The sequence below is a fragment of the Myodes glareolus genome, chromosome 22 (genome assembly GCF_982192425.1).
Source record: "Myodes glareolus chromosome 22, mMyoGla1.1, whole genome shotgun sequence".
In the NCBI taxonomy this organism is placed as follows: domain Eukaryota; kingdom Metazoa; phylum Chordata; class Mammalia; order Rodentia; family Cricetidae; genus Myodes; species Myodes glareolus.
Window position 1 is genome coordinate 50,745,409 of NC_142047.1, and position 15,659 is coordinate 50,761,067.

At 45.3% G+C, this 15,659-nt stretch overlaps 1 protein-coding gene across 2 annotated transcripts in view; it reads right to left on the bottom strand.

The window, feature by feature from the left end:
* Zcchc14 (zinc finger CCHC-type containing 14) overlaps window positions 1-15,659 on the bottom strand; it is a 60,637-nt gene that overhangs the window by 19,019 nt on the left and 25,959 nt on the right. For both annotated transcript variants that reach the window (XM_087900505.1, XM_048437427.3), the window contains exons 2-3: window positions 14,994-15,117; window positions 363-436 (exon numbers count right to left, since the gene is read on the bottom strand). In XM_087900505.1, the coding sequence (XP_087756631.1) occupies window positions 363-436; window positions 14,994-15,117 (198 nt within the window). The remainder of the gene's footprint in view (window positions 1-362; window positions 437-14,993; window positions 15,118-15,659) is intronic.

Sequence of the window (15,659 nt, forward strand, 5' to 3'; positions counted from 1 at the left end):
TGTATGTGTCTCATCTAGGGGACTTGCTATCCTGGAGTGCCCAGTGTCATAGCCTCCAGACCCATGGTGAATGCAACCAAGCCTCTCCTCCCCTAGGGAGGAAGGCCACAAACAGGTTCAGTCACTGTCCTAGTTACAGGTGACAAGGACTGAACTGATGTTTTTTAGAGCTTAGCTTCTCCCTGAGAAGGTGGCTGTCCCCCAATACCCTAGCCCACCCCAGACACCAGTCCCAGACAGGCTCCATCTTACTCAGCACCACTGCTCTGTAAGCAACACAGCTTTTATTCTAGCACATGAAGTGGCTACTCATAACAAGTGTGCCCTCCATACCTCCAAGGTGAGGGAAAACAGCATCTTACCTCAAAGGAACACTCAACACTTCTGTCATTTTTCGTGTGTGATAATCCCTTCAGGTCTATTTTTTCAACACTCACTGCAAAAACAAACACAAAATTAAAGAATGCAGTAAGACTTTGAGATACAAATGATTGCTGGGCATGTGACAAGTAGCTAGTCCATATAAGGCTGCCAGAACCAAGACCTGAGCAACACCTGCACCAGCCTCAGGCTGATATTGGCACCTTGGAAGACTAAGGGATACTCAGATACCAACCAAATTCCAAGAAAGGGAGTGTAGGGAGCCTGAGTGGGACAGCACATTTGTGAGCCCTTGTGCCATCCTTCAAGACAGTCAAAAACTGTGTTCAGTTCCTCAGAAATTTATAACCATGTCTCCCACAGTGAATGTTCTGCATGAGAAGAAGCCTGGCACAGTCTTGAGGGTCTTTCCACCAACCTGTGCGCTGTTGCTCAGCTTTGCCACTGGGGCAAAAATGGAAGTTCCAACAGCAAGGTCTAGGAGGAATTACAGTGGTTCCCAGGCACTGTGACATGACCATGAGGTTGGGAACTGACCATACTAAAGGAGAGTTGCTGTCACCATGGAACTCTGAAGTCTTGCTCTACTTCATGTTCCAAACCTTTCTCCTTAGAAATGAAATGACACCATTAAACTAATAGCACTGTTTCCAGGCAAGCCCAAACATGTGTTCACAATTAAGCTATCTGAGCACACACATCCTCCCCCAGACGACAGTGCTGACTGATACCATCCAGGAACTCGGCTGCTTCTTCCAGGCAGTCACTTTGCATGGGCATGAGAGTCACATAACCCATTGCTCAGGCAACTGGGGAAGACCACAGCTGAGAAGGATTGCTATGTTTTTTGAGCTTCCAGGATTCCATATTCTGCAGAGCTTTCTGTACACTCTGAACCCTAGTGATGGACGGTGACACACTCACTAGACTTTACACTCCCTGCAGGTATACTCTTCTGGTCAGCAAAGACAGAGCCTTCCAGAATGCCAGTACTGTGAGATGTTGAGGGACAACCCAGAAGTTTTACAGACAAAAGATCTAGAGGAGGAAAAAAATTCTCGGCAGTGGTAACCTTACCCTGCTCTATGAAGCCACACTGGGAGGTTCCTATACCTGTGATGTTCCATGCTGGAGTCACTAACTGTGCTATTTGATTAAATGTATTAAAATGAAATAAAAATGGACTAAATTCTCGTCTAGGTATTGAACAGACGTGTGTGGGGCTACTACTTTGGATGATGAAAATGGACATTTCCCATATTCAAGTGTCTTTTGTTAGTGCTGTCTGAACTGACTAGCATACAGACCAAACCACCTCCTCCCATTTGTGTGAACAGCTTTCTTGGCACATGGCTACACAATTTGCTCTAGTACCACTGACAGCTGCTCTCCACCCACTGTAGTGAAGCTGGACTTGAGAGCAGAGACAGACACTACAATAGAGCCCCAGTCTGGACGCTGTACCACACTACAGCAGAGCACTCAGCACTAGCACACGCCAGCTGCAGCAGAAATGGAGGCAGATAGGAACCCACTGGAAGAAGAGATGTGCCATCATTTCTTGCCATCCTTGCCACTCCAGCCACTCCTTCAGCTAGAGTCAGCTGGAAGCAACCCCTCTACATAGACTCGGTGACACCATTCTAGACAATCCTCCTTCTCTAAGCAACAGACTGTAGGACCATTGCCTGCCCTGCCCAGATAATCAATCCGTACCCAGTGTTCCCAAACCAAAGAGTATCAGGGTGTATGAGAAAGGAAAAAGGAAAAATCCATTTGGACTAAGGGAAGTGACTCAGAGCTGAACAGGAAAACAGGCAAAGTAGATGAATATCATTTAGCTGTTTGCAGATAAAAGCATTTTGGAGCCAGGCCAAGCACTCCTAGGCAGCCCACTGCCCACGAAATATGTTTTAAACCAAGTGCAGATCTCACCACATTATTGCTGCCAGCCTCAGCACCCAACTCATTGTAGGTTCTTCTTCCAGGCTCCTAATGTCAGGGCAGCAGCTTAACAGTTAAGGGTACCTACCACTAAACATGATGGCCTGATTCAATCCCCAGGACCCAAGAGATGAAGAAGGGAACCAACTCACATAAGTCCTCTGACCTCCACAGATGTGCCACATCACAGTACACACACTAAATAATATAAGTAAATAAATGTAATAAAACACCATGTTTCAGTTTACTCTCAAAGTTGGGGACAATAGAGGCCATGATTATAGGAACTGGGCTGGCTCTGTGGCAGAGTGCATGCCTTGTATGTTTATGGGCCTGGGTTCCAGAGTTCCGGTCCCAACACCACAAAAGACAAAACTCACACAACTGAACAAAGTTGAAGGGTGTGAGATTGAGAGGCCAGGCATCTCCAAGCAGCACCATGCACAAGAAAAGTCTCATCTCCCAGGCAACTGCTGGGCTTTTGGTAACTGGTAATTATGATTCTCACACCAAAGTCACCTTACACCTGTAGAGCTGGCTGGAGCGACAACAAGAGGGTGCTGCCACCTCCTCCTTGGGACAAGGAGGTCAGAGACTTTAAACACAATGGGCGCTGCAGTTTTTTAGCTGCCTTTAGGGCAGAACCTTTCCAGAACCCTGCGTAAAGAGCCGCGCGATGCCCTTCCTTTACAGGTGGCGCTGATTCCCGCCTTCCACCTTTCCAACAGTGAATGCTCTCAGATGTGTAACAACTCCACAGAGATCGGCCTGCCTCTGTCTCTCTGAGTGATGAGATTAAAAGCGTGTCCACTGAGCCCCCCATGGTCCAAATGAGGGGCAGAAGGAGGAAGAACATGAAAAAAAACTCAGGACCGCGAGGGGTGCGATCACCCACTGATACAAGGGGACTGATCTAATGAGAGTTCACCAAGGTCAGTTGGACTGGGACTGAACGAGCACGTGATCCAACTAGATTCTCTCTGAATGTGGCCAGATTCTCTGAATGTGGCTGGCCCGGAGCCTTTCTGAAAAGCCACTGACAATGACACTGGGACTTGTTCCCTCTGCATATACTGGATTTTTGGGATCCAGTCTGTTTGGATACTCACCTTCCTGGACCTGGAGGGAGAGGGGAGGTACTTGAACTTTCCACGGTGCAGGAAACCCTGACTGCTCTTAGGGATGGAGAGGGAGGAGGAGGGGGAGGGGGGAGTGGGAGGGTGTTGGGAGGAGGGGCGGAAATGGAAACTTTCATAATTTAATAATCTTTGAAAAAAAAAAAAAAGCGTGTCCACCAGCAGCCAGCTTGTTTCACCATCTTTCCCTTACTGCCTCTCTGGCAGCCATTGCTGCTTCAGGAATGGCAAAGAAGAGGCTTTAACAGGGCACTAGATAGTCAAAAGTTCCTCAAATGATTTTAATATCTTACTGTCAACAAGACAGGTGCTGGGTGTGGGCCCAGAGATCACACCCACGCAGGGACACAGGCTGCCCACAATCAAATCTAGGCTCAGCATCTCATGAGGCTTTTGGGACAGTGGGTTGTGTAGTCTGTTTTGAACTTTTTAAAATGTGCATTGGTGTCTTTTTAAATCTGCAGTGTTTTGTATGCATGTGTGTTTGTGTGAGGACACTGGATCCCCTGGAACTGGAATTAGACAGGTATGAGCTGCCATGTAGGTGCTGGGAATCAGACCCAGGTCCTCTGGAAGAGCAGTCTGTGCTCTTAACTGCTGAGCCATCTCTCCAGACCAAGTGTAGTCTGTTTTGATGCTCAGCTTCAAAATAAGCCTAATTAAATAATGACAGTCACAGAAAAGCATTTCCAAGGGTTATTTATGCTTTCTGATGCTATTTAGAAATCAAGCTACATAAATACTCAGGAATTACATACAATTTCAATCAAGGAAACCAATGTATAGTATGGCTCTCACCCCACAGAATGTTTTAGCACTTTGGGGCAAAACTTAACACAGAGAAAATGCAAGACCTCAAGTTCAAAATCAGTCAGTCAGAGTTAACATATGGACCCCTTAATCATCAGTCACTGAGTGAGGAAGGAGTGATCTGGCTGGTGCACAGGCACCGATAGGCTGAAGCAAGGTATATAGATGCACACACCCCTCTGCACTGTGCGGCATTTTGATTCTTGATCAACTCTGACCAAAGGATACCCACCTCCTACAATTACTGGTGAGGTCTGAGCACTGGCTCCCAATGCTGTTCTTTCCTCTATCTTCTGGAGATACATTGCACCACACCTGGGAACTTAAGCAGTGTGTGGGTTCTTATGACCACACAGCTCTGCACTGAACTGTGTGATCACAGACATGAGGCTGACAGCAGGTACTCAAGAGAAGCATGTGCAGGGCTGGCACTGTGTCCCCTGGATTTTACTCAGGACTATGTGGACAAGTCAGCTGAGGCATGCCAGGGTCCAGGGGCAGGACAGGGACAGTTGTTCTCAACCACCATGAGAGTGACGTCAGACGAGACCAGACCAGAGCTAGGGCCACAACCATGACAGCATATGACGGAATTATGAGCTCTCCAATAGGCTCTGGTCAGCTCACAATTCTCTTCAGAGAGCCTGCTGGTGGTATGAGGCTTGCTGCTCATAGAACTGGCAGTTACTGGGTCCCTGTAAGCCTCATGTAGTCACTTTGGCAGAGAAACCCTAGCCCAGCTCCACAGGACTATAGCACAGCAGACCAATGCAGACAGCACTGGGGCTTGATGCTGCCAGGCTCTGAGCTACAACAATTGTTCTCACCTAGAGGACAAAACCAGAGGGACAGGAAAGGAGGAAATGATGAAGAAGCAGAAACAAAAAGAAACTGAGTCCTACAGGACTAGGCCTCCAGGTTCACAGGGCTAGGACCATCCTGTGAAAAACAAGCTACCTGAAATTCCCTTTTTCTTAAAAATTTTTTCAAAATTTTTATTTTGTGTGTATGAATGTTTTGCCGAAATATATGTATGTATACCACATGGGTGCCTGGTGCCTGTGGAGGTCAGAAGAAGGCACAGAACCTTCCAGGACTGGAGTTATAGATGGTTTTGAGCCAACATTTAGGTGCTGGGAACCAAACTCTGGTCCTAAATGGTGGTTTGAATGAGAATGTCCTCCATTGTCTGGGCACTTGAACACTTGGTTCCCAGTTGATGGCATTATTTGGGGATGTTTTGAACATGTGGTATTGTTGGAGGAAGTATGTCACTGAAACGTGTTAAAAGAGTTTTTTTTTCTTTTGGTTTGGTTTTGATTGTTTTTCGAGACAGAGTTTCTTTGTGTAGCCCTGGATGTCCTGGAACTTGCTCTGTAGTCCAGGCTGGTTTCAAACTCACAGAGATCCAGCAGCCTGTGCCACCACCATCCGGGGGGCTTTACGAGTTTAAAAAGACTTGTGACAGTTCCAGTTTTCCGTCTCTTCTTTGTGCCTCTGGTTCAAAGCTGTGAGCTTTCAGCGTGCTGCCCCACCCACCACGCCGTATACTGCCGCTGACCTAACATTCTAAACTCTTAACTATCTGGAACCTTGTTAAGCAAAATAAACTCTTCCTTCTATGTGTTGCCTTGGTCATTGTGTTTTACTACAGGAACAGAAAAGTAAGGGGGGCTGGAGAGATGTCTCAGCAATTATGAATATTTGCTTCTCATTCAGAGAACCTGGGTTCAGTTCCCTGCGCCCACATGGCAGCTCACAACAGTTTATGACTCCAGTTGTAGGGGATCTGATGCCCTCTTATCATCTCTGTGGACACCAGACACCACATGGTGCACATATATCCATGCCAGCACAAACTCAAAAACAAATTTAAAAATAAAAAAAGTAAAGACTGGGACCAGCCAGGCACACACCTTTAATCCCAGAACTTGACAGGCAGAGGCAAGCAAATCTCTGAGTTCAGAATCAGCCTGGTCTACAGAGTAAATTCTGGAACAGCCAGGGCAACAGAGAGAAACCCTGTCTTGAAAAGCAAAACAAACAACAAAAGGAAAAAGAAAAGAAAGACTGGGACCATTTCTAGAAATGCAGGTTCACTGTAAGATATTTTTTCTTCCTAGCAGTCCCTATAAGCCACATGGGGCAGGTTTGGCTAAGTCAGTCTGGCTCCTGATTTAATTACTTCTTTTTCTTTCAGATGGCTAAGGTCTAACTATGTGCTTACAGTTCCTAACTATTGCTTTAGGCTTCCATGATCTTTTCCAAAAGTACCCTCTGTGTAGTCGCTTGCTGCTATGTGGCTACCCTCTATACTAGCTTATCACCTCTATTCCCCTCCAGGCAGCTGTGAGATTTATAGCTTGCCTGCCTTGGGTTTTCCTTTCAGATTTTAGTAAATTGCCTTCAAGCTTCCATTTGTGTGTCATCTTCCTACCCCTCCCACCTTTTGTGTGTGTGTGTGTGTGTGTGTGTGTGTGTTTTGTTTTTTGTTTTTTTTTTTTTTTGAGACAGGTTTCTCCGTGTAGCTTTGGAGCCTGTCCTGGAACTTGTTCTGTAAACCAGACTGACCTCAAACTCACAAAGATCTGCCTGCCTCTGCTACCTGAGTGCTGGGATTAAAGGTGTGTGCCACCACCACCCAGTTTGTGTCCCTTCTTAAATTATTTTATTAATGAAACTAAGAGAGCAGATCCAAATTCCCTGGTTATCGTACAGTGGCTCTGCTGCGACTCCCAGGTTACAGCCCTGTTATCAAAGTATCTTCTTTCTATCTTAGCTTTTCAAACCTCTTTCCTACCTTTTAATTCTGTGCTCAGTGGAGAAAACAAACCATCTCTGCACCCCTAGTTACCATAGTTACCATCAGTACCAGAACAATCAATCTGCTGGGTGTGGTAGCCAAACCTTAATCCTAGCATTAGAGAGGTAGGGACAGGGACATTATAAGTCCAGGGTCATCATCAGTTATGCAGTTGAGTTTGAAGCCAGCCTGGGCTATGTGAGATCCCGCCTCAATAAAGCAAAGCAAAAAGAACCACAAAGAAAGAGAGAGACAGAGACACGGGGGGGGGGGGCAGGCAGGCAGACAGACAGACAGAAATATGACATAAGAACATCCAGTGGGACAACAGGCTGGGAATCACAAGAGGGACTGAATTTATAGAGCAAAGAAAGTGTCCTGTCTGGAACTGGAGAGATGGCTCAGGGGTTAAGAGCACTGTCTACTCTTCAAAAGGATCTGGGTTCAATTCTTAGCACCCACACAACAGCTTACGCCTGTCTGTAACTCCAGTTTCAGGGCTTCTGTCAGGCTCACACAGACATACATGCAGGTGAAACATCAACACACATAAATAAATTATAAAAAGAAGAAGAAGAAAAGTGTCCTGTCTAAAGAGGAGGACGGTTTATAGGCTCTGACATAGTGAGGGCACAGCACGCACAGCCCCTGGAGTGCCAGCTGAAAAGGAGGAGGAGGAAGAGTGAGTCTGTAACAGCTGGAAATCCTCCAGACTTGGTACAAGACGTAAAAGAGTTATAAGAAAAATCTCACATAGGGACCAAAGAAAACTGTAAAAACAACCAGAGAAAAATGGCACTGGCATACAGACAGCCAATCGCACACTGCAGGAAGACTCTCATTAAAGGAGGCCAGCAGACAGAATGCCTCTGGCAAAACTAAAGAGTAAAACCAATTCAGTCAAGCATTCCATGATCAGCAAGAATGAAGTCACAGAGAACCACAACTTCAGGCTAATGAAAATGGGCAGAGTCCACATCCGCAGAGCTATACAAAATGAACTGGGAGCTTCAGTTTTCGGGAAGAAAAAGGGCAGCCAAGGGGTAAACACACAGAGTATTCAAAGACTATCCTTCTTTCCCCTTCTCAAAATATATACAAAAACCGTAAGAACATCATTGGGCACAAGGTATACAACAGCTAAGCTACGATACATGTGGCACCTCTACACAGGGCACATGGAGAACCATGCCAGCACTGTAACCACCCTCATGCACAGCACCTGCCACTTGTAGGTAACCCTGTTACCAAGACACATCTGGATGTTCAGTATTGACTCTCCAAGAGTCAGTATATACACACATAGTTGCAAGGTTCTTAGAGTTCTATTTTTTTAATTTTCTTAATTTTATGTGCATGTATGTGTTGCCTACATGTATGTATGTGTACCACATGTGTGTCTGATGTCCACAGAGGTCAGGAAAGAGCAATGGATTTCCTGGGACTGGAGTTAGTATGGTTTTGAGTCATTATTTGGAATCAAACCAGGGTTCTCTTAAAGAATAGCCTGTGTTCTAGGCTGCTGAACCACCTCTCTAGCCCAGATTCTTATATTTATCTAAAGTGGTGAGATATTAGCTCAAAGTAGAGTTTGAAAGTGAAAGGTGTACATTATACTTCCTCCAACTCATCCACTGACTGTAGAAATTGTGAGAGGAACATCCCTCAATCCCAAATCCTCAGCCTCATTTTCTTTAGGGAAACTGAGGAATCAGTCATTTGGCTAGTTGTGTATGTGCCTTGGTTCAAAGGAGAACTGCTGAGGAAGGCTGTGAGCAGCCTGCTTAGAAAGGGGGACAGCACTAACCTAGTACACACGTGCAAGGCCCGAGGGTCGATTCTCAGAACTGTAAAATAATAATGACAATAATAAATTAAAACCCAAAAAAGTAGTAAGTACAGTAAAATAAAACTGTGTGATCTGGGGGATAGCCACTCACTGCAAAGCTCTGAACTCTGCTAACTCACAGTGAGAATCAAACGCAGAACCAGGATGTTCCATGCACAAAGGCTTTTTATCCCTGCCACACTGCGATCCCAGTGCACCTCAGGAGAGGCAGCACACAGCTGTGGTTTCAGAAGATAGCTTTTCTCTCCAGTTCCTGTCTTGTTAAAACTCATGCTCGTGTTTTGAGTTTTTTAAAGTCCAAGAATAAACTGGGTGTGGTGGAACTTGCCTTTAATTCCAGTATTCAGGAGGCAGAGGCAGGAGAATCTCTGTCAGTTTGAGGCCAGCCTGCTCTAAAACAAGAGTTCCAGGTCAGCAAGGGCTACACAGAGAAACCTTGTCTCAGAAAACAGAACAAACAAAATATTGCTAGGTGGTGGTGGCACACACCTTTAATCCCAGCACTGGAAGACAGAGGCAGATCCATCTCTGGATCTGCTATATAGGCCAGCTTGGTCTATATAGCTAGTTCTAGGACAGGTTCCAAAGCAACAGAGAAACCCTGTCTCGAAAAACAAACAAAAATGAAACAAAAGAAAGAAAAGTCTAAGACTTTTGAGGTTCAGTCTTTGTTTGTTTGCTTTTCTTGAGACAGGGTGTCTTTGTGTAGCCCTGGATGCTCTGAAACTCTCGTTGTAGACCAGGCTAGCCTTGAACTCACAGAGATCTGCCTGCCTCTGCCTCCTGAGTGCTGGACTAAAGGTGCTTGCCATCAGTGCCTGGCTCAAGGTTCAGTACTTAAACTGCTCTTCATCATAATAACATTACATAACAAAGCCACAGCCTCAGTACAGTTCTCGGGTTGAAATACTTCACTTTGTCTGATGGTATAAAGTTGCTACAGACAGGATATACGTAAACGTAAACTCCTTCAAGTCCAACATTTTTAAGAATAAAAAGAACCTGAGTTCAGAGATTACTTCAGGTCTGCCATTTAATCAAGGTGACAGAAGCAGCCCCTTTCCTGTCTTGCCAGAGACAGACTCTAGTTCTAGTTGTAAAGGCACAGAACCTCCTACACTGAGCATCTCTGGGGATGTCTCCTCTTACACCTCCTAATCCTTTGGCACCAGTAACAACTGGCACAGGGATTAGGACCTGAGATGAGTTATCTTTTATACAATGGTCCCAAATCATGGCAGGGAGGAAGGGAGACAACCAATCACCAGGCCTGTGGACTTCCGTATCAAACCAAGACCTCTGCTCCTACACAGAAAGATAAGAAACAGCACCGAGAGTGAGTGCTCTCTGGCAATAACGTTTTCATTCTCCTTCCCACTCTCTTCATCCCCACAGCACAGGAGGTTTGTGTCTCAGGAGCTCACCTGTGACTTAAATCTCTTCTGGAAAATGGGGTGTATTACTCCTGGGAATACGGGTTCCGATTCCATGCTCTCAGGATCACTGAGAGCACTGTGAGAGTGGGAACACCAGATGTTTTAGGAATGTTGCCCAAAGCCTGATTATTCTGCAAGCTCCATCATATTACTATAAGACTTCTGAGCCGGGCGGTGGTGGTGCATGCCTTTAATCCTAGCACTAAGGAGGCAGAGGCAGGCGGATCTCTGTGACTTCGAGGCCAGCCTGGTTTACAAGAGCTAGTTCCAGGATAGGCTCCAAAGCTACAGAGAAACCCTGTCTCAAAAAAACAAAAACAACAACCAAAAAAAAAAAAAAAAAAAGACTTCTAAGAGAAAACTAGGTAAAACTTCAGACTACAGTAACCACAGACTAATGCCCAGCACAGGAGAAAGGATCATGAGAAAGGCACCAAAAACTCAGCTAGTTTACCTGCCTATGCTGGATAGAAGAAACTCCTGGTGTTGGGTTATTGATGAGTGGTGGAATGCTGGACTGGCTAAAAGTGGACAGCACGGTCTTACAGGACAATCTCTCCAGTGTGCTCCACCACAGCCATTGCTACAGCTGCTGAGCCTTTATCCTCCTCAGCACTAAAGTATACAATCAGAGAGCAGCAGACAACAGCCATGTTGTTAATTTATACCCAGGTTAGGGTACTGGCTGATCTTCCAGAAAACCTGGGTTCAGTTCCTAGCATCCATGCTCACAACTGTCTGTAAGTCCTGTCCCAGGGAACCAATGTCCTCTTCTGACCTCCACAGACACTATACAGAAATGGCACAGACATACATGCAGGCAAAATACCCATACACATAAAATTAAATCTTTAAAAAAGAAAGAAAGATGGAAGGAAGGAAGGAAGGAAGGAAGGAAGAAAAGAAGGAAGGAAAGAAGGAAGGAAGGAAGAAAAGAAGGAAGGAAAGAAGGAAGGAAAAAAGAAAAGAAAAAGAAATTATATTCCACAACCCAGGGTCTTGGTCATGTCTCAAGAAAAAGCACCGTGGATACCCTACTTGGTCTAGAGAGTACTACAGAAAACAATCAGGCCTCACAAGAGGCCCAGCAGACAGCCCTGCACTCTAGGTGCCAATTCCATTCTGGGGTCACACTGCTAGGAAGACCTGGTGGGACAAACAGAAAACAGAGGGACATAGTCTCCTGGGAACAGCCTGCATCATGTGCACTGTGACCTTGCAGCTAATGCAAGGTGGGAGAATAGGCTTTCCAGCATTGCTGTCACCCACTACTCTCCCCTGTGCCATGGTCTTAAGACACAGATGTGGCACCATGGCAAAAAAGCAGAAACACCCTGAGCTGCAATCTAGCAGAGCAGACAGCACTCCACATAGAGTGAGCTCAGGCCTTTAAAGCAACAGCATGGAATGTACCTGTGGGATAAAAAGCTGATGCTTGGGACACAAGAGACAGAGAAGGGCAGAAGGACCAGCTCAACTTACAAAAGGCACAACAGCTATGAGTAGCAAAGCAGTGCAAATCATGAGTAGGGATGGACAGACTCCCAGGAGCCTCAAGGTACATGACCAGTCAGGACCGATGTCCCTGCCTAACTCTGCTAAGACTTGGTCCCACAAATAACTTCATCTAATTTAAAATAATCGCCCAGGTGCTTTCAGAATCAATCTGGCAGAAAGAGAGGAAGCCCAGGGCCTGTGGTGAGAGGTTTCATCAGCTGCAGATCTACACTCAGCAAACCCACTCTCCAAATACACTTTTAAAAATTGTACTTGTTCAGTGGCACGAGGAATATGGAACTTCACTTGGCGCCAATGTGTGGATAACAGAATCCACAGAAAGCCTGAGAAAGCTTGGGAAAGAATAGAGTAAAGCATGTTTTGTTGGTAGCAGCAATTTCTCGGGTCTACTTTGCTTACTAGAGGCAAGCAAGGCTCTCATCTAAGAGAGGCTTCCTGACTCAGCTTTAGCTGCAAAACCTTGCAGCTCATTAAGAGGTCCTGCCACGAAACACTTAAATGGTGTTGATGAAAAGCTGGACGCATGCTTTTCGGTTTTAAGCTATAGCAAGAAATAAGCTGTGCTGTTTTAAAATGTCGGCTTTCTGGGCTGTCCTGCCAAGGCAATCTCTGACTCTTTCAGGCAGGCAGTCCGACTGAGTGTGGTCTGTGAGCAGAATGCTGCAGCTTGCTTGCTAGCAAGGACCTTGAAACACCATAGAGTTGTGGCAGTGAACACAGCTCTGGCTGGTATCTCAGCCGTGAGGCTGGAAAGTTAAGAAATGGGCTGGATCTAGCCGTCAAAGCCACGGCTTTAATCTTCTCCTTAAAGACTCATGTAGTCAAAAAAGAGAGAGAGATACAGTAAAGAGAGGTTCAAAGATGAAGAAAACCTCTAAAGAGTTTACAGTGTGTTAAAAATATATGCAGGCTAAAGGTTAAAGTCGTTAAAAATAAAAAAGAAAGAAAGGGAGAAATAGGGTATGGTGGTACACACCTTTAATCCCAATGCCTGAGAGGCAGAGGTACATTGACCTCTGAGACTTTAAGGGGCAGAGGTAGTTGACCTCTGTGACTTCAAGGTGTGGTAGCACACACCTATAATCCTAATGCCTGGGAGGCAGAGACAGACAGATCTCTGAGTTCAAGGTGTGGTAGCACACACCTTTAATCCTAGCACTGAGGAAGCAGAGACGGAAGGATCTCTGTGAATTCAAGGACAGCCTGGTCTACAGTGTTATTCCAGGACAAAGATATACAGAGAACCTGTCTCAAAAAGTAAAAGTAAAAATAAAAGAAATAGAGGTTAAAGTAAAGCCACACAAAGATGGAAAATACAAAGAGAATCTTGATACTGTATATTATTATGCTCTCTTTTAATTGTTTGAATGCTGAGGAAGGAGCAACAGCTGCTAAAATACTTTTGTTTATAAATGCTGCTGAACTAACCCAAGATAGGTATTTTGAAAATTCCTTGGCTTCAAAACTGAAGTCAAAAGAAATGTTACTTTGGAGAAGAGATTCTGCTTTTGTTTCCACAGAAAATGAGAGGCTCTGGATTTATTCAGAGTTAAGAAAAATCATCTTTGACCAAGGGAGGCCACCTGAGAAATCTCCGACAGGAACAGATGGCCCAGATGACAGAGTTCTACATCCAGAACAGATTCAAGACTGCTGCCTGAGATGATCAAGACTCACAGGATACTCCAGTCAGAACTTGATTATAACTCTAAATTTTCTTTAGGTCCCCATAAGATTATCAGCGCCCCCAACCAGCAGGAAGTAGCCTGAAATACTACGCCCACATTCTCAACAAATGGACTATGGGTATTTTCCTTTGTTTAAAAAAAAAAAAAGAGGGAAATGGTGTGGGAGAATTGTCTGTATCTGTCAATCATATTTTAATAAAACGCTGATTGGCCAGGCAGGCAGTATAGGTGGGAAAGCCAGACAGGAAGTAGGGGTGGAGCAATGAGAACAGGAGAATTCTGGGAAGCAGGGAGGTTCCTCAGCCATTCCTGCGCAGACCACCGAAGAGGCAACATGTAAGCTGTCACACTGAGAAAGGTACTGAGCCCATGTGGCTAACATAGATAAGGATAATGGGGTAACATAAGTTATAAGTGCTAATAAGTAGCCTGACCTAATGGACCAATCAGCTTTATAACTTATAGAGATCTCTGTGTAGTTGATTTTCCTTTGGGGCTTGCCAGCTGTGGAGCACTGGGCGGGACAGATACCCCAACAAGCCGGCCCGTCATGTTACATTCACTGAGGCTGGTGGCACTGAGTGAGTGAAGATAGGAGTACCTGTCACCACATCAGCATGGGGTAAGTCTCAGAAGACCATTGAGTTGGGAAAGAAGTGTTCTATGGCCCAGCAGCTTTAGATTCTAGGTTTGGTTCTGGTGTGAGGAGCAGAGGGTATTTAAATCTTTCTTTTTTCTTCCTTAACAAACACCAGTATTTAAAGTTTACATCGTTGAAATGTGGTCTTGAGTTCCTTGGGAGAACTGGAAAGAAAACAACTCCCTCTGAACACGTCTGGACTCTGGCCAGCTCAAATGTGGAAAACATGGCAGGCCTTACCTTTCTTCCTGATTCTCTCTGCCTCGCTAAAAACCCTTAGACTGCATCCCTAAAGCTAGCCACCAAGGTCTAGCCCCTTATTTGGCCACTTCCTCCTCCTGAGGTCGACTACCAAGGTCCAACTATCAAAATATTGAGGTCCAGCAATGAAAAACTCCCTTTGGCTCACTTAATTAATATGGTCAATTAAATACCTCATCCTAACATAGGATTCACCCTTGTACCTTTACAAAACCACCATTTTCCTACATGCCACATCTGTCTCCTCTCTATCGAGGCAGTCCTTTGTCCTTCCAGGACAAATATCCCTGTCCCTCTCCCTTCTCTCTCATCCTCTATCTCCATCTTTGTCTCTTATTATCTGCCCTCTGTCCCTCTGGGGCAAATAAATCTCCCTTGTGCTAAAAAAGACTTTGTCTTGGGGGTCCTGAGCTGACTCTTTTTCTCTCACTAATGACACTATGCCCCAGTAGTCCACAGCTCTGTACTGTGGATGCCGTCTCCCTGCACCTGAGACCTCTCACTAATGTCTAGCATAACTCACCCACCTTTGCCATGTTTTCCCAAAGGCCTCTTGGGCAAGGATTCCTCCGTGGAATGTGCTGATGTATGCAATGCATTCTCCAGACTGTTGTTGATGCTGCTGACAGGGGTCTCAGTTCTGGGCGCCATCTGAGGAGACAAAATATTATCCTCTTATTTTTTTTCTGCACAGCTGTCTCTTGTTGAAAGTTATACACACAAATGTAGCTCTGAGTTTTCCTACCATAACACAATGTTCTTCCAGAGAAAGATGAAACACCACCATCCACTGCTTCTCCCAAACCCATAAACAGTCCTGGGCTTTTGTCTAGGTTAGGTCATCAGACAGAACACCAGTCTTAGCCACTGTAGCATGTGGCAAAAGCCTGTTTTTACGTCTTTAAATTAAATGCTTTCCTTATAACAAATTCCACAGAGCTCTGGAAGCCACAGAAAAAGAACACAGCATACCTGGCCAAGTACAATTTGAAAAACACTTAAGATAATCCCATAACAATTCCACTTCTAGAGATTGAAACATTCCATCCTGCAAGGAAGCTTCTGGAGCAGGAAGGTAAACAACTCAAAATAGCTTCCGGAAATCCCTGAAACTGACCAGACTCACTAGGTCCTTCTCTGCCAGAATGAACAGAAAAGCTGAGAGTCCATTCTGATGGAAGGGAGTGAGCAGC